At 35.1% G+C, this 21043-nt stretch overlaps 1 protein-coding gene across 1 annotated transcript; it reads left to right on the forward strand.

Annotated features, from left to right (window-relative positions):
- On the forward strand, nt 9042–10219 carry LOC109236182 (protein DOG1-like 4). Its single transcript, XM_019402391.1, has one exon. The coding sequence runs from the start codon at nt 9313–9315 to the stop codon at nt 10003–10005; it is 693 nt and encodes a 230-aa protein (XP_019257936.1). The 5' UTR covers nt 9042–9312; the 3' UTR covers nt 10006–10219.

Consider the following 21043-nt stretch of genomic DNA (forward strand, 5'->3'; position numbering starts at 1 on the left):
TATCACATAGCAAATAGGACTCAACTCCTAATCCCTCAAGCTAAGGTTAGACCAAACACTTACCTTGATGCCTTGAACACAACTCAAGTCTCAATTATAGCTTTACCCCTTGATTCCACCGCCAATTCGCTCGTATCTAATCACAAATTACTTAATTACATCAATAAGTGCTAAATGAATCAACCCCAATGCATGAAAATGAGTTTTCCAAAATTTTATCCAAAAAGTCAAAAATCGCCCCCGGGCCCACGTGGTCAAAACCCGAGGTTCGAACCAAAACCCGATTACCCATTCCCCCACGAATTCAAATATATAATTTGTTTTGAAATCATACCTCAAATCGAGGTCCAAATCCCTAATTTTTGAAAAACCTAGGTTCTACCCAAAACACTCAATTTCCCCCATGAAAATCTTTGATTTTAGGTTGAAATCATGTTAAAAGATGTTAATGATTGAAAGAAATGAGTAAAAACTAACTTACAATTGATTTGGAAGAAGACTTGTTCTTGGAAAATCGCCTAAGTGTGTTTGGGTTTGAGAAAATATGAAAAATGGGGTTCAAAATCGTTTAAGTGTAAAATTGCAGGTCTCTGATATGGGAAATGCGAACAGGGGTTCGCAATTGTGAACCCCGACCTCTGCAGATGTGGGAATTGCGAAACAGGGTTCGCATTTGCCAACCCTTCTGAAATCCCCAATTTTTCGCATTTGCGATGACAAATGTCGCATTTGCGACTGGCCTTCACATTTGCGAACCATTTGGTCGCATTTGCGATCAGGCCTGCCCAAGTCCCATCTTCGCAATTGCGATGCATGGCTCGCATTTGCGAGGCTGGCTTCGCAAATGCGAAGCCTGCAGATCAGAGACACACCAGCTAATTTTTAAGTTCAAAATGCACCTCGTGGCCTATCCAAAACTCACCCGAGCCCTCGGGGCTCCAAACCAAATATACACACAACCTCAAAAATATCCTACGGACTTATTCGTGCGATCAAATCGCCAAAATAACATCATAAACATCGAATTAAACCTCAAAATCCAAGAATTCTTTCAAACTTCATAAAACATCAAATTTTTCCAATTTAGGTCCGAATCATGTCAAACGACGTCCGTTTTCAACCAAATTTCACAGGAATGACTTAAACCATATATAAGACCTGTACCGGGCGCCGGAACCAAAATACGGGCCAATACCAACACGTTATAATCAATTTTCATTTCAAATTTCCTTAAACAATTTCAGAAAATAATTTTACTAAAAAAATTTATTTCTCGGGCTTGGGACCTCGGAATTCGATTCCGGGCATACGTCCATGTCCCATATTTTCCTACGGACCCTCCGGGACCGTCAAATTACGGGTTCGGGTCCGTTTACCCAAAACGTTGACCAAGGTCAAATTTATTTATTTTAACATCAAAACTTAGCATTTTCACAGAATTTCATATTTAAGCTTTCCGGCTACGCGCCCGGACTGCGCACGTAAATCGAGACGACTCTAAATGAGGTTTTCAAGGCCTCGGAGTCATAGAATTTAATTTAAAACAAGTGATGACCGTTTGGGTCATCACAAATTATGTTTCTATATATTATTTCTAATTATTAATGTTGTCCCAAAATTGCCAAGTGGCTTCATTTTAGCTTGCCACTTGGCTTAACCATAATGCATGCTACTCTCCTTTTAATATAATATAGATATTACATTGTCATGTGAATTTTTATTAGCCTGTTTGAATTTAATATATATTTTTATCACACTCATTCTAATATAATACAGATAAAAATTAAAAAAATTTCTCATCTCAAATTCAAATATTTTTTATCATTCTATTTTCTTAATTGGACCATATTTTCAAAAAATTATGTTATGCTTTCAAACTTAAACTAACTGAACTCAATTCAAATATTAATCATAGAAAAATATTTTCTTAATTGTTTGAACACATTATATCTAAATTTTGTAGTAATATTTACGTATAAAATATTCATTTGCACGATTCATCAATATTAATATGAATTTATTATTCTTGTTATTAAAATATCTTTTACTGATTATTTAATTTTTCTCTTACCTTATAAATGATTTGTATACTTTATGTAAGATCTTATTTTGCTGTGTGAATTTATTTAATTTTTTAAACTCAATAAATCTTTAATATCTTAAGTAAATTTTAGTTTCATTTTATATTTTACTTACTCCAAAGTATAAATAGTCATAGGTTATCTCAATTTACGTCTTTATATATTTTTATTTTTTTCTATTATAGTTTTTAATTAATTTTTCACCTCCATATTTCTAGCTAAAATAGAAGAAAATCTATGAATGGATATAGATATAGAATTAGATATAGATACAAATATACATATAAATTTAAATATAGATATATAGATTAGATTAGTCTAAGATCTATTTAGATTATGTATAAGATTTATTAAACTACTTTCATTAATTATGTTTCTATATATAATTTTTAATTATTAATGTTGTCCCAAAATTGCCAAGTGGCTTCATTTTAGCTTGCCACTTGGCTTTACCATAATGCATACTACTCTCCTTTTAGTATAATATAGATTAACTCCTAATCTAATATTATAAAGCAAGTGATGCCGTGAACTTAGCAATAATCATCTAATCAAAGCCTCAAAGGCAAAATCTTGTTATAATTTTTTTGTTTGGAACTGTTGCATGTAGCAAGTACTGAAGCTGCTAAATGAGCTGAGCAATAGTGTGGTACCCTAACTTTGTATAGTATGGCAAAACAGCTTTTGACTTGGACGATTAACTTAAAATTTATATATGCATGGGCAACGTAAAAATCAAGTATAAAAAATAATTACAGTACCTTATGTTTCTATGGTAAGTCCCTAAATGTGCATCGGCGCATCGATTAGCTAGAACATATGATAAATAACTTTAACCGATTATTGAAATTCACTATTTTTTCCCTGCAAATTGTGGCAGTTGATATAATTTTAATCTTCTGGCTTTAGGAGTTACGTATTCTCTTATAACCGAATATTATATTTGCCAATGAAAAAAAAGGTGGATGAAATCATGAACTAGTGAAACAAAAGTAGACGTTAACCAAGTCCATTGTACGAGGCCTCAACAATACCTAGCAAAGTCCCTTATATTTTCAATTTCTTTGACCATATTGCTCGCGTGGCCCACTTTGGAAAGAAGTCCATAGTTGCATTAACACGAAGCCCATCATAATGCTTGTTGACTGAAATCATGGCTAAAATTAAGGTCTTGTTCTTGTTTGCATAGAGTTGCAAATATTTCGAGCAGGTTTACTTTACTGATATCATAAAATGGAGAAGGGGTGTTGTCTTGCAGTGGTGATGGGGTGGAGTTTTGATTGTTTTACCTGGTTTGGTAAATGGCAAGCTATTTGTATAATGGTCAGGGGCAGCTCTACAGATTTTGTGGCCGAAGGCGAAATCATATTGAGAGGCCCAGGGCCGTCTCAACAAGATTAGGGTCGTAAAGCCCAATTTCAGAGAGAGGCCCTAGGTAAAAATATCAACGACAAATTTTCAATGAAAAGGAAAAAAAAAAGGTAGAATAATAAAATCGGCTCAAGAATTTGATAAGTTGATATACAACAACATACCCAGTAAAAACTAACATAGTGGGACGCAGGGAAGTAGAGTGTATACAAAGTCGTAGACCTTATCTCTATAGAGAGGTTATTTCCGAAAGACCCTCGATCGGCTCAAGAGAAAGCATGGCAAAAAAAAAGGTCAGATATGGACAATCAATTCAATGCAGTATGAAAATGAAAGTAACGAAAGCGAATAAATCATGATAAAGCAGTCTAAAAAGGAGCAGCAGTAGCTATCACAGATAAATAAGATAATCGAAGTACAAGAACGTTAGATAATAGAAAAAATCAAAGGGTAAGAAACTATTAAAGCAAGATAAGTTGATATAACGATATCGAAAAGTGTTGCATTGCTTCAATATAATGATTGCTTGCTGAAATATTTGAAGAAGATAACGTGTAAGCCGCGGTAAGTTGCCGATTGAGAGACTTTTCAATATTGAGAATGAGAATAGTAAAAGAGAGAATAAATAGGTAAATTATAAATAATAATATGGGCCCGTATTAATTGCTAGGATATAAATGAGGCAAAAAAAAAAAAGATACTTTACCCATGTAAGAAAACAATTCATTAAAAATTATTTCATTCTCTAATTATTACAACGATCCTCATATTAACGTTATTGTACTTTCGCTCCAAAAAAATCTTTAAATTTAAATGTACACACATTTTTCTAATAATACATATACAATACACACATTTTTTATATATATACAATACATCTTTAAGGAAAAATTGGAACCCCAAGCGATTACTTTATTGGCCTTATATATAGTCGAGCCACTCATGGTGAGGCTTAAGGCGATGGCTTCACTGGCCTAGCCTTTAGAGCCGCCCCCAATAATGGTCTATTTTTTAATTTTATGTGTAGCAGGCACATGCCAAACACCGCCAACTAAATGTAATTAATTAAACACGGATCTTGTGGGGGTATTTGTCATATAAAAAGATACCTAAAGTATGTAAAATTAAGTACGCCTGAACAGAAAAAGGTATGTAAAGAAAAATACGTGCAAGTTGAGAAGCTAAAACGGGTACTAAAGATAAAATAAAATAAAATAAAATGAGATGACAACATGCATGTAGGGGTGTACAAATCGAATCGAAAAACCGCACCAAACCGAAAAGTTAAACCAAACCGATTAAAAAACCCGACTCGGTTTGGTTTGATTTGGTTTGGTATTGAATAAAAAAACCCGAACCAACCCGACATATAAATATATAATTTTTATATATATTATTTAAGATTTTATATAAAATTTTCTTTAAAAAATATCTAGAAATATTTGGGATTCTCTTGCGGGATATAAATTTTAATAGAATATGAAGTGCTCAATATTTATTGACCTTAAATAATGGGTTGTATGATCAGTTTCTTATCAAGTGTTACTAAAATACGTCTATCTCTTTGTTCTTACATATTCATATCATATGAATTCTTATATTTTTTTCGAATGTGAAGTGGTTATTAATATTTAGGTATCATATTGGTTTTTATGTTTAATTACTAAATTCGGATAACCTGAAAGTGTATATCAACGAAAAATTATTGTCAGACAACTAAAAAAAATAATTATTAGTATGTGTTAACTAATGGAATTCTCGCATAAGAATATTTTAATTGATAATATGTTTGTCAACTTTTTATATTTTTACTAAATAGATGTATACATATCAAATATTTAACAAAGTAAGATTGAAATAATATGTAAGTAACAAAAAACCCGAAAACCCGAAAACCCGACAAAACCGAACCAATCCAAACCGATATAGTTGGTTTGGTTTGGTTTCGATAAAAATCGAACCAACCCGGTCCATGTACACCCCTACATGCATGACATAAAACGCTATGTCAGAAGAGGCCAAGGTATGTATTCCGAATAGAAACAAGAGAAAATATTACTTTGTACCCATTAAACTCAAACTATTTACCTTTAAATATCCAGATTTAAATGGGATTTTTATCTTCCTATACCATATATGAAACCTTATTACCCTCAATGTTTAAGGTTTGTGTTAATTACATTTCAGTATACCAAATTATCATTTATATACCATAATTCAAATTAGAAATATAATTAAGGGTGCATTTATATTAGGCGCTATAATTAAGGGTGCAATTATTTTCTGACCCTTCAGCCGTAACTTAAAAAAGTTATGAATTTCTTTCTTTGCTTCTTCTTCCTATTTGTCGTGTCCGGCTAATGCAAATCACAACAAATGAAACAAATTACCTAATTTTGCTTGCTTTCGCTGAGATTCAAATATTGGTATTCGAATTTGTGTATTTTATTTTTTATAATGATGGTAAGTTACACCTTTGAATAAGAATGACTTCATCACAGGTCTGTGCATTCTATAGTTTTGTCTTCTACTTCCAAGAACTGCACTCAGATCTATAGTTAATTTTCATAAACAAAACATACCTCCTTTTGTAGATAAATTGTAGAAAAATTAGAAAAATTATAGATAAATTGTAGACTATTTTTTTGCAGAAGATTTTGTAGAAGCTTTAATCGTTTTGGATTTGTGAAAACAGAAAACAATGCATCTACAATCAGAATACAAATAATCTACAATTTATCTACAAGATATCTACAAACTGGATACATTGAATTTTAATATCCCAATTCCCATTTCAATTGTAGCACTATTGGCATTTTCGACATAATTGTAGAAGATTTGTAGAAGTTTTAGTCTTCCCAATCTGCAATTTATCTACAATTCTACAATTTATCTACAATTTCTGGAAATATCTCTTCTTCTTCTTCTTCGAGTTTCAATCTGAAATTCAGTCAAAACCAAGTCTAATCTTCACTAAAACCCCTAAAAATTGAGATATAAACTCCAAACCATATTCCCGATTATTTTCAACAACACCCAATCCAAACAAATAATGATTTTTGAAAAACCAAATTTGAATTCAAAGCTTTCAAGCTTTTTAATGGCTATCAATGGTGGAAAATATATGGAAGAACAAATGAAGATGAAGATGAAGAGCAGAAATCTCCTTTCCGTTTCAAAATTACGCAGCTTCGAGATCTCGTTTCCGTTTCAAATTTTGAATTTAATGTGGAATAAATCAATCCCAGATTCTGTGGCTGATTTTTCGCGCGCTAAAAATGGCAGATTCTTCCTAAATAACGAATGGTATATAAATTGTAGATAAACTGTGGACTGGGCAGGTAATATACATACTATACACATATTTGGTAATAAGGTTTCATATATGGTATAGTTAGGAAAAAATCCCAACCTAAATTATTTACTTTTCCTACCTATGCAACCAAGACTACTTACCCGGCCCACAGCTATTTGCCTTCGCATTTGATTCGAAGTGTGAATGATATGACGGAAAGATGACCACACTTTATTTTCATCTTCTTCTTTCTCTCTCCTACTTGTTAGATTTTTATTATTTTTCTGTTCCACAGCTTACATAACTTCGACTCCTTCTTTCTTCTTCTTGAATTTTTCTTTCTGTGTGTGTTGAATTTTGAATCCCTTTGTTATTTCTGCGATTTTCTCTCTGCTTACTTGTTTCAAGGATTTGGCTCAGTTAATTTACTTAATTCTTTTTCCTCTACTTTTTCTTCTGAATCTACCCCTTTGTTTCTGTTTCGTGTTGTGTTTATTTTGTCATTTTTTGGCTACTTATTTGTAGGACGAGTGCTGTGAGCAGAAAATGGAGAGAGGGGGTAAAAGAATCCTTAGCCAGAAGAGAAAGTTTGAGTTTTTCTGGTTTCCTAGATCTAAATTTTTATGTGAATTTGAATATCCACCATTGTTGGGCTTGAAGCTCAATTTTATTTTTGAAGATTTCTTGTTTGATTCAAAGTGGGTGCTGTTATGCTTATAGTACCTTCTGGAAGTTCATACTGAAATTTAATTGCATTTGGAGCTGCTTTGAGGTGATTGAGATCGAAATTTTCAGCTGAAAATCGAAGAAGAACACAGCTACCGAATAGTATACCGCTACGGTATACAATATGCTGTAGGAGTATATAGCTATACTGCAACAGTATACAATTGTAGTTTACAATATACTGCAACGGTATATTATAATAATTGAAGAAGAACACAGTTACCTAACAGTATACCGCTACAGTATACAATATACTATAGGAGTATATAATTATACTACAACAGTATACTATTATAGTATAATATATTGTCATAGTATATTGTAATAATATGCAATATACTGTAACAGTATGCTGCAATAGTATACAATATACTATAATAGTATACTTATTACTCATAAATTTACTTGCCTTTTCCCTTTTAATTTGCTTTAAGCTTTTACCCGGCGTGAGGGGCAAATTGAAAATGCAAAAAGAAGAAAAGAATTATAGTATGCTATATAATGTAGCGGTATACTCTTACAATTAGATCCTTTTAGACTTTTTTGAAATTTTTATTGACAACTGATTTTATTTCAGTTTAATAATTGAATTAAATTTTTTTTTAACTCTTTGCGTACAATTGTATACCCTGTTGGTATAACTATATACTATACTGGTATCATATGTTAGTTAATATTTTTTGGTTGTATTAGCTACATTTAATTGGTACACAATTTGATTTTTCTTTAGTAATAGTATAAAAAAAGAATAATAAAAAATAGTGAAAACAGTAAATGAAATTAGATTATGAAGAGAAAAAGAATATAAAAAAAAGAAGTTAAATAAAATTAGAAAAGGAAAAAAGAAAAAATAAGAAGAAAACGAGAAAAAAGCAAAGGAGAAAAGAAAAAAAAAACATAGAAATAAAAAAGAATTGGAGAATAAAGAAAAAATTTCCCACAAAAACTACTATGGGTAGGAAATATAATTAGTTTACAGGTAGAAAAATAAATGGGTAGACAAGGGTAAATAGTTTTGTTTTTGTGGGTAACTGTGTCATTCTCCCTCAACAGGTATTATCACTTCTAGCCTTGCGCCAGAAACTATTTACATTTAATAGTCGAGAAAATATATAAAATTTGTATAACTTTTATATATAACATACAGAATGTATATATACAACAAATATATATTTTTTTATTATAATTATAAAAGCGACTATACAGTGTCATTTTCCCTTGTCCATATATAACTAGATCCGATTAATACTTACGACTCCTCGTACACTCAGAAATATAGCAATATCGAAACCAAACAAAACAAAGTAGACACCTACTTTATTTTCTTTGCTTAGATGCATATTCTTTGCTAGCTCTGCATCTTTAAACAGATCCGCCTGATCTGATATCATGCGCTAGGTTGCCCTTGTGTAGTGATTGATGGTTGTGATGATGAAGATGTTGCAGATGTTACTAAAGCAACATATCGAAGCGCCACGTGTTCAACACAAATAAGCTCTCTTCTTGACACGTTCCAATGGGGTTGCCTACACTTACTACTGTTCATGCATCCCAATTAATCAGCTTTCTCATTTTCCTCACCCCCACCCAAATCTGCGCGCCTCTTCAACTCCTTCAAAGAACACCACCCTCTAAGCTTCTGCAAAGCGTCAAAAATACTACTTAATATCTCACCATATGGAATGCACAGCACCACAAGCCACGAATGCAACTCTAATTGCAGCGTGGCACCTCGAGCTCTATATATATCATCACATTCTTCTCTTTCTTGTTCAACACATTTCTCACCGCTAATGTTTCAGTTTTCTCGTTTACTATTATTGAAAAATTAACAAAGATATGACAACCCAAGTTCAGAAAAACTTCTCCAATTACTTCGAGAATTGGATGAGTCAACTTGAAGAGTTCCTCAGGCTACTTCTCATTGTTCCAAAGGAAATTTCACACGTCAAAGATCATGAAACCTTGGTAAACAAAATGACCGCACATCACAAAGACTACTATACTGCCAAATGGGCAGCGGCACATGAAGAGATCTTGTCATTTTTCCATCCAGTGTGGTTAAGCCCTTTGGAAAATGCTTACTTATGGGTCACTGGCTGGAAGCCATCAATGGCCTTTCGCCTAGTTGGTGCTAATTCCGAGTTGAGTGATGAACAGGTGAAGAATATTGATGCTTTGAAGGCGAAAATTAGAGCAGAGGAAGAGAGAGTAGAGAGAGAAATGGAAAGGCAACAAGTGGCGTTGGGGGATAGAAAAATGGTGGAATTGGCAAGGTTAAATAGCAGTAGAGTGAGAACAAGTGGTTGCAGTAGTGACTCTGACTCAAATAATCCGTTGGATAGGCTAGTAGAGGTGGCGTTGAAAGGGCTAATGGTAGGTTTAGAGAGGGTGATGAAAATGGCTGATTGCGTTAGGCTTAAGACGTTGAAGGGCTTGTTGGATATCTTGAATCCTACACAGTGCGTGGATCTCTTGGCTGCTATTTCAATGCTTCAAATAAAGATGAGGAAATGGGGCAGAAAAAAATAAAATCTTTGCAGTTAAAATTTGAATATTAATATATTACTCCTATAGTTTTCCTGTACAATTTGGTTAGGTTTAGCTAGTATGAGAGTAGAGGATGATGTTTGTGTGCGTGACATTTTCTTTTTATTGCAACGGCTTTTTAGCTTTTGTTACTGTAATATACAATCTTGAAGCACTTTGTTACTGTAATATACAATCTTGAAGCACTTTGTCTGTCTTTGGTTATTGTACTCTGTTCAATATGGCATCAAAGATTGACTAAAGGTCAAATCATAAGAAAGTGAAAACGACTCCTTTACATAATTGTGTTAAACTCCGTTCCTCTCTTCCTGATACAAGAGCACCTTTCTCTTTTCGGTAAATTAAAGGGTTTGATCTACCCTTTTACTATCATTAATAGTTTAATTTAGCCATGTATTAGAGCATTAATAGTTTAATTTAGCCATGTATTAGAGCATTAAAGCTCCTGACGTTTTATACTATTAAACACAAATACAGATGTTGCCACGTGGCGATACCAAAATCATCCGGTTAAATTTAATATAGATCCGACCTAATTCGTTATCCAACCCGACCCAATCCTTCTCTAAAATATCTGACTGTTATTCACTCTCTCGTAGCTCTAAGAGATCGGTCGTAGTGGTGACTCCAAACTGTCGATTTCATATGATTTTGCTATAAAGGCCAGTCTTTTTTTCATTAAATTGCTTGATTTTAGTATTTGTTGATCGATTTTGCTGATTGTTTGTTATATTATTTCTTATTTTTATGGTCTAGGGTTTCGGTTTAGACTACATCTAAGCTTTATCCTTCATTTTTATGTATATACTTTATAGTATGTCTTCTTGTAGTTGTTGCATGTTTCAGTTTTGAGGTGATCCCGATTTATAGTGATTGCATGCTTCAATTATGCTAATAAATTCGTATGGATATATACCAAGGTAAATTTATAAGTTGTTCGCAATCTTCCCACAATAAGTTGTTCGCAATCTCCTCACAATAGTACCTCCTTCTGGATGTAACACTAGAACTAGACATCGAACCAAGACTATCAGATGTGTTGGTCGAAGAAGAACAAAGAAATTGAATGCTTATCATATTTATATAATTTGAAGACCTCAATGGATCTATGATAGGATCATTTATTTACAATGGAATGGTGTACAAAGTCAACAGATATCAATGAATACAATAGCATTTTCAAACTGTTGAAAACAGTTCTAGATCTGGTCCAAGACGAACTGCGATAGGAGATTTAATAAATCATTAAATTCGGAATATGGCAAAGTAGCTCCTGGGTAGGGAACTATTCCTTTGATGGGTGTCGCAATGGCCTTATTTGCGGTATTTCTATCTATTATTTTGGAGATTTATAATTCTTCCGTTTTATTGGATGGAGTTTCAATGAATTAGATCTATAAGAACCGCAAAGTTCTTGCTTTTGAGTCCAAAATGAATCATTTAAAGCTCCGATTTCTAGTCCGTTCTATTTTCTTTTGGTAGTTCGATCGTGGAATTTCTTAGTTTCTGTATTTCCGGAGTATGAGCGTGTGACTTGTTATAATTGATCCTATTGATAGTACAAATAATGGGTCTGTCATCTTGATAGAGGTTCTACTTCGTCAGATATTTATTCTAATATTTGGAACACAAAATAGATTAAGAAATATTTGAACTATGATTCATACTTAATATTCAGACCTCGTGTCCGGGGTCCAAAAAATTTTCCAACAAAGAATTCTAATTTCTAAATCAAAAGATTCTTTTCTTTCAACCCCTATTTATATTTTGACCAAAAGCAAAACATTTCTTTGAATTTTTAGTCATTCTACTTATCCAGGGAATAAGTGATGATCCGAGGATTCTTACTCAGGGAATCCTTGATTTGATTTAGGTTAGGTTTTTTTATTGAATCATCGTGGTTCTAGTATGAATCTGAGGTTTTAATCGATTCATAGGGTCTTAACAAGAGAATTCCTATCAATAATAAAGAAAACAAATAATAAAAGCCATATTCCACAAAAAGAAATTCTAGAAATAAATAGGGAAAAAGAGAATTCAAGAGGCCCATAAGTATCAAAATAAAGATAAAGATGACTGCGCCAACTTGATATTTTGGTATTATCGCCACAAATAATAGCTTTTGGATTTTTCAGAGAAGATGGGATCAGAACTTAATAAATTTAAGACTTTCTATTCCATATTCGTTGCAACTAGTATTTGGGTATTTTTGCTTGAGCTGTACGAGATGAAAGTCTCATATACGGTTCTCAGAGGATGAGTTACGCCTATCTCAATAAAGTATATGATTGGTTCGAAGAACGTCTCGAGATTCAAGCAATTACGGATATAACTTGTAAATACGTTCCTCCCCATGTTAATATATTTTATTGTTTAGGGGGAATTACGCTTACTTGTTTTTTAGTACAAGTAGCTACTGGTTTGCTATGACTTTTTACTATCGTCCGACCGTTGCTGAGGCTTTTGCTTCAGTTCAATACATAATGATTGAAGCCAACTTTGGTTGGTTAATCCGATCAGTTCATCGATGGTCGGCAAGTATGATGGTCCTAATGATGATCCTATATGTATTTCCTGTGTATCTCACCGGCGAATTTAAAAAACCTCGCGAATTGACTTGGGTTACAGGTGTGGTTCTAGCTGTATTAACCGCATCTTTTGGCGTAGCTGGTTATTCCTTACCTTGGGACCAAGTTGGTTATTTGGTAGTGAAAATAGTAACAGGTGTCCCTGACGCTATTCCTGTAATAGGATAACCCTTGGTCGAATTATTGCGCGGAAGCGCTAGTGTGGGACAATCTACTTTGACCCGTTTTTATTATTTACACACTTTTGTATTGGGGCTTCTTACTGCCGTATTTATGTTAATGCACTTTTCAATGATACGTAAACAAGGTATTTCTGGGCCTTTATAGAGAAAATAAAAATAGATCCTAAATATTTGAAATCAATCATTTATCACTTGGTGGAGGAATATATAGTATTTCATTGCTACAAGTATGGATTATTGAAAATAATAAGACATGGATTTGGATATTTTCCTTTAACTATTCATGTCAACTAAACCGGAGGGGGGGGGGGTTGAAGGGAATTTTGTGAAGAGAAAATGGATTATGGGGGCGTGTGACTTGAACTATTGATTGATCTGCGTAGATATATGCCTGCCACATGGGAATTTACAACCAAATGTGTCTTTGTTCCAATCGTTGTGTAAGCCCTATACAGAGGATAGGCTGGTTTGTTTAAAGAGAATCTTTTCTATGATCAGGTCCGAATCATGTTGTACATGAGCAGGCTCCGTAAGATCCAGTATAAGTGAACTAGATAAAATAGAACGGTTTATCTAGTTCACTTATAAGATTAAATAGTATGTAAATGTATTCATTTCTTCTGCATTGACACGATCAATACTACTATCGGAGTGAAGCAAGGGATCTAAAGAGGAAGAGAGGCTAGACTATATTAGTAACAAGCAAACCTTTTATGTGCATCTCCAAATATTTTGGAGATAAATACCAATTAGAAGGTCTGAGACGACCCAGAAAGCACTTGATCATATCATGATCTGATTTGTAAGCCTACTTGGGTCTTGAGTATTTACTTGTAAGAACGGAATTCTTTGTTTTGTAATGGATAATTGCAACTCCGTAAAAAAGAATTCAGTCAAATTTTTCTTACATTGAACCATTCCTATATCATATATGTGTATGTGTAAATACAGGTACCATATATATATTTTATATGGATATATGGATTCATTTGGTTCTTTTTATTCTTGCTCGAGCTGGATGATTAAAAATTATCATGTCCAGTTCCCTCGGGGGATGGATCTATAAGAATTCACCTATCCCAATAACAAAAAAACCTGACTTGAATGATCCTGTATTAAGAGCTAAATTGGCTAAAGGTATGGGTCATAATTATTATGGAGAGCCCGCATGGCCCAATGATCTTTTATATATTTTTCCAGTAGTAATTCTAGGTACTATTGCATGTAATGTAGGCTTAGCCGTTTTAGAACCATCAATGATTGGTGAACCGGCAGATCCATTTGCAACCCCTTTGGAAATATTACCTGAATGGTATTTCTTTCCTGTATTTCAAATACTTCGTACAGTGCCCAATAAATTATTGGGGGTTCTTTTAATGGTTTCAGTACCTGTGGGATTATTAACAGTACCTTTTTTAGAGAATGTTAATAAATTCCAAAATCCATTTCGCCGTCCAGTAGCGACGACTGTCTTTTTGATTGGTACCGCAGCCGCCCTTTGGTTGGGCATTGGTGCAACATTACCTATTGATAAATCTCTAACTTTAGGTCTTTTTTAAATTTTTAAATTGATTCAATTGTGAAATAACACGACATGTGTATCTAGGGAATAGTTTCTTCAAAGCGAATTCTCCCTAGATACATCTATTCAATTTAATTCTGAATTTTTTTTGAATATATGATATATTAATATATTAATTGTGCTAAAGATTTTCAATCTATTTTCACTAAGTAAGTCCAATAGATTTAAAACTTATTTTTTGCTAAATCAATTACGAAATATTTTTCTAAAATGCCCAATATCTGTTTTACATCTTCGCTACGAAAATGTTCAATTTTCATAAGATCTTCTTGGCTGTTATTCAAAAGGTCCAACAATGTATATATATTGGACATTTTGAGGCAATTATAGATCCTGGAAGGCAATTCTGATTGGTCAATAAAAATCGATTTCAATGCTATTTTTTTTTTGTTTTTTATGAGTTTAGCCAATTTATCATGAAAGGTAAAAGGGGATAAAGGAACCGTGTGTTGATTGTCCTGTAAATATAAGTTGTCTTCCTCCATATGTAAAAAGGGAATAAATAAATCAATTAAATTTCGGGATGCTTCATGAAGTGCTTCTTTCGGAGTTAAACTTCCGTTTGTCCATATTTCGAGAAAAAGTATCTCTTGTTTTTCATTCCCATTCCCATAAGAATGAATACTATGATTCGCGTTTCGAACAGGCATGAATACAGCATCTATAGGATAACTTCCATCTTGAAAGTTATGTGTCGTTTTTATAAGATATCCACGATTTCTCTCTATTTGTAATCCAATACAAAAATCAATTGGTTCCGTTAAACTGGCTATATGTTGTGTATTATCAACGATTTCGACATAAGGCGGTAAGATGATATCTTGAGCAGTTACATATCCAGGACCCTTGACACAAATAGATGCGTCAGAAGTTCCATAGAGATTACTTCTTAATACAATTTCTTTCAAATTCATTAAAATTTCATGTACCGATTCTTGAATGCCCGTTATGGTAGAATATTCATGTGGGACTTTCTCAAATTTTACACGTGTGATACATGTTCCTTCTATTTCTCCAAGTAACGCTCTTCGCATCGCAATGCCTATTGTGTCGGCTTGGCCTTTCATAAGTGGAGACAGAATAAAGCGTCCATAATAAAGGCGTTTACTGTCTGTTCTTGATTCAACACACTTCCACTGTAGTGTCCGAGTAGATACTGTTACTTTCTCTCGAACCATAGTACTATTATTTGATTAGATCATCGAATCTTTTATTTCTCTTGAGATTTCTTCAATGTTCAGTTCTACACACGTCTTTTTTTCGGAGGTCTACAGCCATTATGTGGCATAGGAGTTACATCCCGTACGAAAGTTAATAGTATACCACTTCGACGAATAGCTCGTAATGCTGCATCTCTTCCGAGACCGGGACCTTTTATCATGACTTCTGCTCGTTGCATACCTTGATCCACTACTGTACGGATAGCGTTTGCNTATATATATATATATATATATATATATATATATATATATATATATATATATATATATATATATATATATATAAACCGGACCCGGTCGTGATGGCGTCTCTCGTGAAACAAGGCCAGCCGACACAAATCCCCAAACCAATTAACAGTTATAATAATTCATAATTAAGTCATTAATAAGTGACAAATCCCAAAATAGAGCGAAATAAAACAAATGCGGAAACAAACACAGCCTGACATCGGGGTGTCACCAGTCATGAGCATCTAAAATCCGTCTAAGAGTATGGAAAGACAACATAGTCCAATACAAATCTAGAACAAGCGAAATATAGGTAGGAAGGAGAAGCACTGGGCTGCGAACGCCGAGCAGCTACCTAGTCAACTCCAAACAAGCCTGCTGGAAGCAAATCAGCCCTCGCTAGCGTGACCCGAGGCTCCTGAATCTGCACACAGGGTGCAGGAGTAATGTTAGTACGCCAACTCAATAAGTAATAAAAGTAAAGGCAGCTGAGCAATAAGAAAACACGTAAATACACAGCAAAATGCTACAACGAGGCAGTGTAAAAACAGCACAATACAGTAAAACAGTAAAAGCTCGTAAAAACTTCTTAGTTAAGTAAAACCTCTTTAAAACCTCTTTCAGCAGTTCAAATGAGTGAATGAAGACAGGGATAAAAGATAGAAACACAAATCAGCCCTTCGGGCAAAATACCAACAAAACCAGCTCCTCGGGCTATCTCACAATCACTCGTATCAGCCCCTCGGGCATTAACATGGAACAACATCAGCCCCTCGGGCTATATCACATCACAATCTGGGTACCCGCGCTCACTGGGGGTGTACAGGATCCGGGAGGGGCCCCTTACGGCCCAAGCGCAATAACAAGCCATTTAGTGGCATAATCAACAAGCTCTCGGCCTCATATCAATCACAAGCCACCTCGTGGCATAATAAATCAGGCCCTTGGCCTCTCATATATCACAAATAAGTACCACATGTTGCGGCGTGCAGCCCGATCCCATAGTATCCTCACAACACAGGCCCTCGGCCTTACTCAGTCAGAATCTCACAAGCCACACGGGCAACAGTAAAACATGATGCTTAGCCCAAAGTATCAATTAAAATATAAAAAATGAGTAAAGATGGCTGAGTTGTGAAAACAGTAGAATATAGCATGACTGAATACAAACACGAAGTCAAAACAGTGAGGAATAGTAGTAAAAATCCCCCAAAGGTCCAAACAGTGGGCACGAGGCACAAATATGGCATTCAGCCCAAAACATGATGATAGCAAACAGTTTTCAATCAAATACGCAGTTAAACAGTCATACGGGACGGACTAAGTCACAATCCCCAACGGTGCACGATCCCACGCTCGTCGTCTAGCATGTGCGTCACCTCAAAGTAGCACAACGATGTGATATCCGGGGTTTCATACCCTCAGGACAGCATTTAATCATTACTTACCTCTATCCGATCCAAACTCTAGCCCGCGATGCCTTTGCCGCATCTACGCTAACGCAGGTGCGCTCCACTAGCCACTTCTGTGGTTCCAGCTGACTTCCCTCTTGGCCGCATCAGTGGCTTTCCTTTCGCTTCTACGGGCACTGCACCGCACCTGCGGCCTCCCAACCGCAGGTACGGTTATGACAGCAGCACTGAACTTCAGCTGCTAAACTCAACTCCAAATTCTCCCGTCAACTATCCGAAATCACCCCGACGCCCCCGGGATCTCAACCAAAAGCACGAACAAGTCATATACCACTATCCAAACTTATACCAATCTTCAAAATACCTCAAAAAACATCGAATCAACCAAATCACATCGGATTCAAGCCTAAGGTTCCAAAAATCTTCCGAAGTACGCTTTTGATCAAAAAGTCTATCAAACCACGTCTGAATGACATGAAATTTTGCACACACATCCCAAATGACACAACGGACCTACTGCAACTCCCGGAATTCCATTCCGACCCCTATATCAAAATCTCCCCTATCAACCGGAAAACGCCAAAAATCCATCTTCGCCAATTCAAGCCTAAAGCTACTTCGGACCTCCAAAACACATTCCAATCACACTCCTAAGTCCCAAATCACCTCCCGAAGCTATACAAACCATCAGAATTCACATCCGAGCCCTTTTTCACATAAGTCAACATCCGGTTGACTTTTCCAACTTAAGCTTACTCAAAAGAGACTAAGTGTCTCAAACCTTACCAAAACCTCTCCGAACCCGAGTCAACTAACCCGATAGCACATAATACAACTAAACAAGACAATAAGAAGCAGGAATGGGAGAAACGGAGCGGTAACACATGAAACGACCGGCCGGGTCGTTATAATATATATATATATATATATACACATATATATATATATATATTATATGGATATATGGATTCATTTGGTTCTTTTTATTCTTGCTCGAGCTGGATGATTAAAAATTATCATGTCTAGTTCCCTCGGGGGATGGATCTATAAGAATTCACCTATCCCAATAACAAAAAAAACCTGACTTGAATGATCCTGTATTAAGAGCTAAATTGGCTAAAGGTATGGGTCATAATTATTATGGAGAGCCCGCATGGCCAACGATCTTTTATATATTTTTCCAGTAGTAATTCTAGGTACTATTTCATGTAATGTAGGCTTAGCCATTTTAGAACCATCAATGATTGGTGAACTGGTAGATCCATTTGCAACCCCTTTGGAAATATTACTGTAACGATCCGGCCGGTCGTTTTGAATAATACAATCCCGTTTCCTCATTTACTGCTAAATTAATGCTTTACAGTTACTATGTGACTTGCCAGGGTAATTAGTTCAGATCCGGTGAGGTTTTGAAATGAATCGAGACACTTAGTCTCCAAGAAGAAAGCTTAAGTTGAATAATTTGACCGTAAGGTGAAATACGTGTAAACAACCCCGGAATGAATTTTTGATGATTTCAATAGCTCAGTATGGTGATTTCGAGTTTAGGGGTGTGTTCGGATATTTATTTCGAGGTCCGTAGCTAAATTAGGCTTGAAATGGCGAAAATAAGAAATTTAAGTTTGGAAGTTTGACCGGGGAGTTGAGTTTTTGATATCAGGGTCAGAATCCAGTTCTGACAATTTTCCTAGCTCCGTTATGTCATTTATGACTTGTGTGCAAAATTTAAGGTCAATCGGACTTGATTTGATAGGTTTCGGCATCGAATATAGAAGTTGGAAGTTCTTAGTTTCATTAAGCTTGAATTGGGGTGTGATTCGCGGCTTTAGCGTTGTTTGATGTGATTTGAAGTACAGACCAAGTCCGTATCATGTTTTAGGACTTGTTGGTATATTTGGTTGGGGTCCCGGGGGACTCGGGTGTGTTTCGGATCATTTTGGGCTACTTTGGAAGATGACTTTCTAATATCTAGTGTTGTTTTTCGCGTTCACGAGTAGCCTCTCGCGTTCGTGAAGAAGAATTTTGCTTCTAGAAGTTTGTTCTTCGCGTTCTCGAAGAGACTCTCGCGTTCTCGAAGAAGGAAATCTCGGCTGCACAGGTTTGACTTCGGAGGCTCATATCTCACAATAAATAAGGAATTTGGAGATGATCTAAAAATGAAAGTTGTAACCCTTTGTGTCTAGATTTTAGAAATTTAAACTAATAGGAATTTAGATTTGTGTACAAAAAGTTATGGTAGTTACACTACAGGCTGTCCGGGGAGAGTTCGAAAATCTCTGCTGCACAGGGTTGACTTTAGAAGCTTATGTCTCGCAATATATAATGACTCAGGAAATGAGCAACCTATGAAACTATAGCCCTTGGTGTCTAGTTTTCAAAACATCAAACCATTTGTCATTTGGAGTTGTGGGCAACACGTTATGACCATTATACTAAAGGCTGTATGGAATGAGTTTGGATATCGCTGATGAGGAATTTGTTCATCGCGAACGCGAGGGAAGGGTCGCGAATGCGAAGAACAAACCCCTGGGCAGCAGAATAAAGTCCAAATTTGTCCCATTCTTCCATTATTGGACCAAGGAAGCTCGGGTGGGGTGATTTTTCAAGGGATTTTCAGAGAAAACAATGGGGTAAGTGTTCTTAACTCAATTTTGGTTAGATTACCCGAATCTATTACTAATTTTAGCATTTAATCTGTGATTTAAGTTGGAAAAGTTTGAAAACCCTCTTGGACATATTTGAGGATTTGGGGGTCGAATTGTTATTGAAATTTAGTAATTTTTGTATGGTTAGACTCGTGATTGGATGGGCTTTCATATTCCGTGACTTTCGTCGGATTCCGAGACGTGGCCACATGGGTGAATTTTGAGTTAATTTCGGATTTTTATTGAAAAATGTAGCATTTAATTATGAAATTGATTCTATGAATTTTGTTGATTCTATCGAATTATTTTGGCTAGATTCGAGCCATTCAGAATTGGATAATCAAGGAAAAAGGCCTACTAGTGGATTAAATTTGGAGCAAGTCGAGGTAAGTATCTTTCCTAACCTTGTGTGGGGGACTTTTCCTTAGGATTTGAGTCTTCTATGTTGATTGTAGTTCTGGTACGCGAGGTGACGAGTGCGTACTCGGACTTATTTGGAGGAAATTGGCCTTTTAGGGTTCTTAGGTCCTTATATTCACTATGTATGAAGTTATTCTTGGTATGATTGAGTTCCTGCTTATCGGTTTCGCCTCTACATGCTTAACTGGAATTAATTGTTTCATGATTCACCCTTATTGCCTAATTGACATCCTATTTGATTTAACTGAAGAATTTCGCCTCTCCTATTGTCATGCTATCTTTTCGTAGCTGCTTGTCTTATTGAGAATTTATCATTATCCCTTCTGAAATTGTTCAGTCTTAAGTGAAGCTAAGATCATCTTTCCTTAATTGAATTGTCGAATATCCTCGTAATTGTCCAACCTTAAAAGGAGTTAGATAGCCTATATCTTTGTTGACTTGCCTTTATTTGGGATTACTTGACTCGTATTGATTTCCTTGTTATTGACTTGTATATTGTGGGATCGTTGCTACATGTTAGATTTCCCTTTTGTTGAACTGTTCTCTTTATGCCAACATTCTTTTCAGTGGTTATCCCATGTGAGATGGTCCTACCGTTTCTTCGTGATTTACAGTTCTTGAGTTGACTTACTTGTCGTACTTTGTATTATTGTCATTGTTGTCATTGTGTATTTACTTTGGGAATAAGGATCAGTATTCCGGGAGATCACCCTGCACCTTTATATTTGGGACTACGGGACGAT

The sequence above is a fragment of the Nicotiana attenuata genome, chromosome 12 (assembly GCF_001879085.1).
Source record: "Nicotiana attenuata strain UT chromosome 12, NIATTr2, whole genome shotgun sequence".
Lineage (NCBI taxonomy): Eukaryota > Viridiplantae > Streptophyta > Magnoliopsida > Solanales > Solanaceae > Nicotiana > Nicotiana attenuata.